The sequence below is a fragment of the Eucalyptus grandis genome, chromosome 5 (genome assembly GCF_016545825.1).
Source record: "Eucalyptus grandis isolate ANBG69807.140 chromosome 5, ASM1654582v1, whole genome shotgun sequence".
NCBI lineage: Eukaryota > Viridiplantae > Streptophyta > Magnoliopsida > Myrtales > Myrtaceae > Eucalyptus > Eucalyptus grandis.
The window spans coordinates 11158459-11164458 of NC_052616.1; the positions used below are offsets into that span (position 1 = coordinate 11158459).

The following is a 6000-nucleotide window of genomic DNA, read 5'->3' on the forward strand; positions in this document are numbered from 1 at the left end:
GAATTTTTTAATTACCTCGAGAAGGTCTATTTCAAGTCTTGATCACCCTAGACTCAACCATGGCTTCACGATTGATTTTGACAATGGCTATTACATTCAGATTTATTAGATATTAAAGTATTTATTTGCAACAAGGGCTTTTTTAAGGAATTATTACTTGTGCCTTGAAGGCACAATCAATTCTATTTGAAATGGAGGACTTTTTGGAATGTGTTATTACTCAAAGTTCAAATTTGTGCGGATATGCATTGTCACTATCTTCGCTCAAATTTCAGTTAACAAGACTCTGTTTTGTATTCCTTAGTTGCAATAGGTTTTACACAAATTTTAAGCAATAGAAATTACGTGTCTATTACAGCTTATTTCTTATAGTAATCCATAAAATGCTGGCCTTTCTCTGCCCCCTCTTACTCATTAACAATTAGTATCATAACTAAATGTTACTTGACATTTTGTTAAACCATTTAATGTAATATTCATACATGATTTTAATCATTTACTAATAGATGTCTCTTGCACGAGCATTGTGAGAGACTCGAACTTCATTCAAATTTGACATTCGAACCACTTCAATTGAACTTGGCTAAGCTCGTTGAGAATTCTGAAATGAGCAAAGTAATCCGCCACTACTCCCCTGACTCATCTACACATTTTCATTCTAGGTTTGCTCTGATTCCCTTTCGTGGAGAAGAGAATCCTCAGGAGACGGCTCTTTTGGTTAATGCTAGAGAAGAAAACAAAAAAGTTTGTGGGGAGAGACGTTTGTTTATTGTCCTCCATATTTTACTCAAGAAATAAAATATTCCTCAGTTATCATTTGGAATTCTTTAGTCATGTAATAATATTTCATTCGCATGTCTTGGCTAAGGCTTCACCTACATATTGGCATAGCGTAACTTTATGAAAATTCTAAATGGAAAACGTGATTCGAACGTGAATTACTCACGTTTTAACTAAGTGCTCCTTCATTCAGACTGATTCGTTTACAATATGACATTTGAGTACGTTCCACTATGTCACGTTCTTTGCAGGAACTGCTCAGATTCAGATCTGGTGTTTCCGGTTGACTATGCTCGTTTTCTTAAGTTATCTATGACCAGTAATAAATGAACTCTCGCGGTCAAAGATACCGGCTGAGTGTCTCTTTTGGAGACGCTGAGGATGTGGTGTCGCATGTCTTATCCATTAGTTTGGCTGCTAGGGTTTTTCGGTTGAAGCATGTGATGATGCAAATGCCCAATTTCGAATGACAATTGGGGTTGACCAAGAACATAAAATCGACACATTTGAGACCCTTAATTACACGCCTATTCTCCTCTAGCATTGACTCTTCAACAAGTACAATTAGACGTTAAATGCTCTCTAAAAGCTAAATGCCAAAGTGCTGAATCTCAGGTGGCATATTTTCATCAAGGCCAAAATATTCTCCTTACCCTCCTAAAAACTCATGCCGTTTTTCCCAACCCTTGGGTCTCTCCTTTAAAATTATATTGTATAGCAGATAGGGGCGTTGGCATTTGTTCCCGTCACTAAAACAAGAGAGCAAGCCTACGAAAAAGAGAGGCACTATGTGGTTCCTAGGATTCTCCACTGCGAACGCCAAGAGTTTCTTGATAATCGGAGCGATTGTGCTGGTGATCCTCTTCACCGTCGTCCTGATGAAGTTGGTCGTCTACCTGGATTCCCAGGAGAGTTCCCGGGGCGGCGAGAAGCCACAGGACGGGTCGAAGGCCGCGTGCTCGGTGAGCTGTGCGGCGGTGATCAGGACGTACGCGCTTGAGGAGCTCAAGTGCGCGACATGGAACTTCAGGGTCCGGATCGGGGTTGGGGCCACGTCGTACGTGTACCTGGCCGAGCTTGGGGATGGGAGGTTTGGCGCGGTGAAGCGGGTGATGGAGGAGAGGGGAGGGAGCAAGAAGATGTTCTTGGATGAAGTCTCGGTCTTGCTCAGGATCTCTCACCCTAATCTGGTGGGCTTGTTGGGATTCTGCTTAGAAGCAGGTAATTATAGGACATAAATTTTCGAAACGATCTTTTACGGATTTGATTAAATGTTTTACCATTTTTGTTGGAAGATACCATATTCATGTATGTAAGCATTTGCCTATACTACCGACCTAAACTATATTTTCATCTTGTCTCGTGACATCAAATTTGAGACATACTTAAAAAGCCAGTTAATTATATGATTTGTGTCTTGACCATGTTATGAAAACATATGAAATCTGCTAATTCAGATTTTGAGCTACTTCCAAGAGGCTAATATCCAAATTTTTCTATTCGACCAGGAGAACAACTGCTCCTACTCGAGTATGTTCCAAATAAGAGCCTATTCGACAAGATGCATACTCACCGCGGCCAATCTACTGGAACGCTTTCCTGGTCGAACCGCTTGAGCATAGCCTTGGACATAGCACAGGCCCTCGACTACCTCCATTCGCAAGCTGACCCGCCAATCATCCACCGAGACATCAAGTCGGCAAATGTCCTCCTAATCGACAATGACCACGCCAAGCTTGCCGACTTTGGCCTCTGCAAGTTGGGCTATGAGAGTTACTATTCACAAACTCCATGCATCATCAAAGGCTCCCTTGGCTACGTCGACGTGAATTACCTAAAGACGGGCTACGTGTCGCCTAAGAGCGATGTGTACAGCTTCGGAGTGCTCTTGCTTGAGTTAATCACCGGGCTAAAATCAATGCAAGGTTCGGTGACATTGCCTGAGTGGATAGAAGATAGCCGAAAGAGTGAAGAAGACGAAGCATTGATTAAAATGTTGGATCCTAAATTGAATGGTGATGTGAATATCGATCAACTGAGGATGTTGGTTGACATTGCTAATTCGGCTTTGGTGGAGTACTCTGAAGCGAGACCTGAGATGGGTCACATTGTGTATAAGCTTTCTAATTGCATAACATTGCAGGTTCAACCAGAATTGCCTGTTTAACAAAGTGTACTCAATCGATAGTAATGTTAATATGATAGTGTGGTCTTAGTAACTAGAACAAAAGGATGAACAGTTCTTTTGATCTCTGGTTTTAAGAGTGATATTATTGGTTCATTTGATGCGATAAGATGTATTAGACTTTATCACATGTACATGTAATTTTCTTTCTATAAAATTGACTAGAACACATGGCCATTCGCCTCTTCTTTTAGCAGGAGAGATTGGGCTTCTGGTCATTGTTTGGGGTGGTTTAGCTTGGATATTGGGCTTCCAAGAGCCCATAAACTCTACGGCCCAGTAATTATGGGCCTGTGGCCTAAGTCAACCTTTTGGGGTGGGCCGATTTAGCAAAAGGGCTTGAGGATTCTGCAAAGTTAGTAGAGCTTAATGAAATGCTAACCATGTTGGGCATGATTCTCCTGTTGGTCGGATTAACAATGTCAAAGTGCTGTATGGCTTGCTGCGATTAATGCTCATACGATAGTGAACGAAATCTTGTTAATCTATTGCATAATTACCTTGATTACGTTTACTATGTTGCTTTTCCCGGGCGGGCAGTTTTAATCATAGGAAACTCAGGCACGGATGGCCCGAATAAAAGGGGGAGCTTGAAGTCCCCACCTGAGCCTATTTGGGCTTGAAAAATCGTGCGGGTCTGGGCAACCGGGCTAAAGGTCTTTTTTGCTCACCCCTCCGACTCACATGCCTCATCTTTTGACAATATTGAAAATAGATACATGAGTTTTATCTTTTGAATTAGTTTGCACCTTCTTATTGATTATCCTTATGTCCTTATTTACGAAAACTTCATTTTCTTTCCAAAAATGCCCATCTCGTAATCCCTAAATTCTCATACCTACCCAAAACACTCAAAACTCACTAATCACAAACCATTTGAATCCCAATCAAGATGCTAAAGTGAGTTTACAAGGAGAGGTGATTTGGTCTTTAAAGTAATTTTTTTTTAAAATATGTGAATAATTTTTGCACAATTAGAGGTATGTAATTTTGGAAACTATTAACCACAAAGGTTGTCCTAGTGACCACTCTTCCCACTTAAGAAGAAAGAGGTGGGGAGTTCAATTCCCCACCTTCTTGGGAGGGATGGGGTGGGAACCATAGATTCTGGATAGCAAGATTTTGCAACCTACGCACAACACATAACACACACAGTACTTTGTAAAATAGGTATAGGATATAACCCCAAAAAAAAAAAAATGTTGGCAAATATCCCTAACAAATTTCGGAAATAACAAAATTTAATCCAAGTGCTTAATAAATTCATTTAAGTGCATAGAGACTTATATCTAAACAATGCAGAAATTAGGATCTAATTCAATGAGTATATGGGTCAAATTTTTGTAAAAATATTGATGAGACGGTTTTACTATAATCGGTAAAGAAGACATTACAATTGCTCAAACACTCAGTTATAAGTATTTCCGAATCCTAAACACACAAGAATCAATCACAAGAAAGGAGTTTTCTTACCCTTTTAACTCTCTTAAATGATGGCTCTCCATAGTGCTCGATGTCCCTCCCAAATTTCACACTTTCAAGCCTCCTACAAGGAAAAGAACTCTCACGGAAAATTAACTTCCCTATTTTGCATCACCCACGATCTTGTTGGCAAAAGTTTGATTTGGACTTTTCTAATTTAGGTCTGCTTTCCTTGCAATTCAATTATGGGTTGGAATGTAAATCAATTGGGAATAATTTTGAAATATAATGAACATGGCCTTTCATGTTGATGAGAAACCATATACATCATGCAAGAATTTCGAGTGCTAATCATCCAAATGTTTATTAGGGTCTATGTTGTTAGGAAGCATTGTAGGAGCTCAATATCTCATCGTGAGAGATCATCAAAAGAGAATCGAGATTTGCCAAAATGTTAGCCATGAGAGAGACTCTTTGGCTAAGTTGAGAGAATTCTTGTGCAAGATTTCAAATTTAGATGGTAAAAAGTTAAGAATTGGAATTAACATAACAGCATACTGTCGAAATCATCTGTAAAGATTCGAACGTCTTGAATAAGTAAGTTATTCATAATCACAAGGCACGAATAAATTTATAGTGCAAATCATTCTTTGACCTTTCAAAGCACGATTATGATATATCTTGCCCTCATCATCAATTCAAACAATAGTTCCAAACGGCAAGTTTTGGAGATGGAGATGGAGATGGAGATGGAGATGGAGCACTAGGCATATATTCCTCCGCAAAGGCCTCCCGTCCGGTTCTACTGATGGGAAGCATTGATGTACTCACCAAGCAATGCAGTCAATGCAAGTGCCCCCGGCGTCTGGACCTTCCCGTGTGCCCGTGAAACTTCGTGCTTGTCGCTAGCTTGCGGGCGCATATGGTCTCTACGTCTGCGATGCTGATCCAATCCGACATCTGTGATCTTTATTTATTGAACAAACCAGTGAGAAAAGTCTACCATGAATTCCTTTCGAAGACATGTTTGATGGGAAATATTTTTGTGGACGTGAGTGAACTCTTATAATATCGTTAGGACAGCTAATCACTCCGATGTCCAATCACAAGTAATCAAACCCGATTATTTAATTGTCTATTCGCAGTCTACCACATCACGTAATATACCAACTTTCTAATCCAGCTTTTGTCATGTCTGGATTTATTTTGCTTTATAACAAAAATTAGATTTTCAAAGAATCTATTTATAGAAAAAAAAAACCAGTTTCAAAAATCGGCATGAATGTAAGAAAGTACTTCTTATTTATTCAGTTAACCAATTTCGTAATTATCAATCGATTTTAATCATATGCATTTACGGTAATAACTAAATGGTATTCTTTCGAAGCCATCTCACCTATGTCCATCGGAATATTACTCTCAATCTTGAGGAAGTTGATTTGCTCTTGAAAGAATTTCTTTAAGCAAGAGACATTATGATTCGAATATTGAATGAACCTTCCACGAACTAATCTCTTGAGATTCACACTTCGCAATCTTTTATTTACATAGTCTGCCCAGTCCAAACGCACGTCTGGATTTGCATGAGAGTCAACCCCGTGATCCAAAGCAAT

General features: G+C 39.5%; 1 protein-coding gene across 1 annotated transcript; it reads left to right on the plus strand.

Annotated features, from left to right (window-relative positions):
* Nucleotides 1-1568: 1568 nt before the first annotated feature.
* Nucleotides 1569-2947, plus strand: LOC104446190 (calcium/calmodulin-regulated receptor-like kinase 2). Its single transcript, XM_010060082.1, has 2 exons — nt 1569-2001; nt 2289-2947. Exons 1-2 carry the CDS (start codon nt 1569-1571, stop codon nt 2945-2947), a joined length of 1092 nt encoding a protein of 363 aa, XP_010058384.1.
* The last annotated feature ends 3053 nt before the right edge of the window (nt 2948-6000 follow it).

What these genes read in the sequence shown, in the direction of transcription:
- LOC104446190 (XM_010060082.1), top strand. Translation starts at nt 1,569, where the DNA reads ATGTGGTTCCTAGGATTCTCCACTGCGAACGCCAAGAGTTTCTTGATA. An exon ending in GGGATTCTGCTTAGAAGCAG is followed by an intron (nt 2,002 to 2,288) that starts GTAATTATAGGA and finishes CTATTCGACCAG; the next exon opens with GAGAACAACTGCTCCTACTC.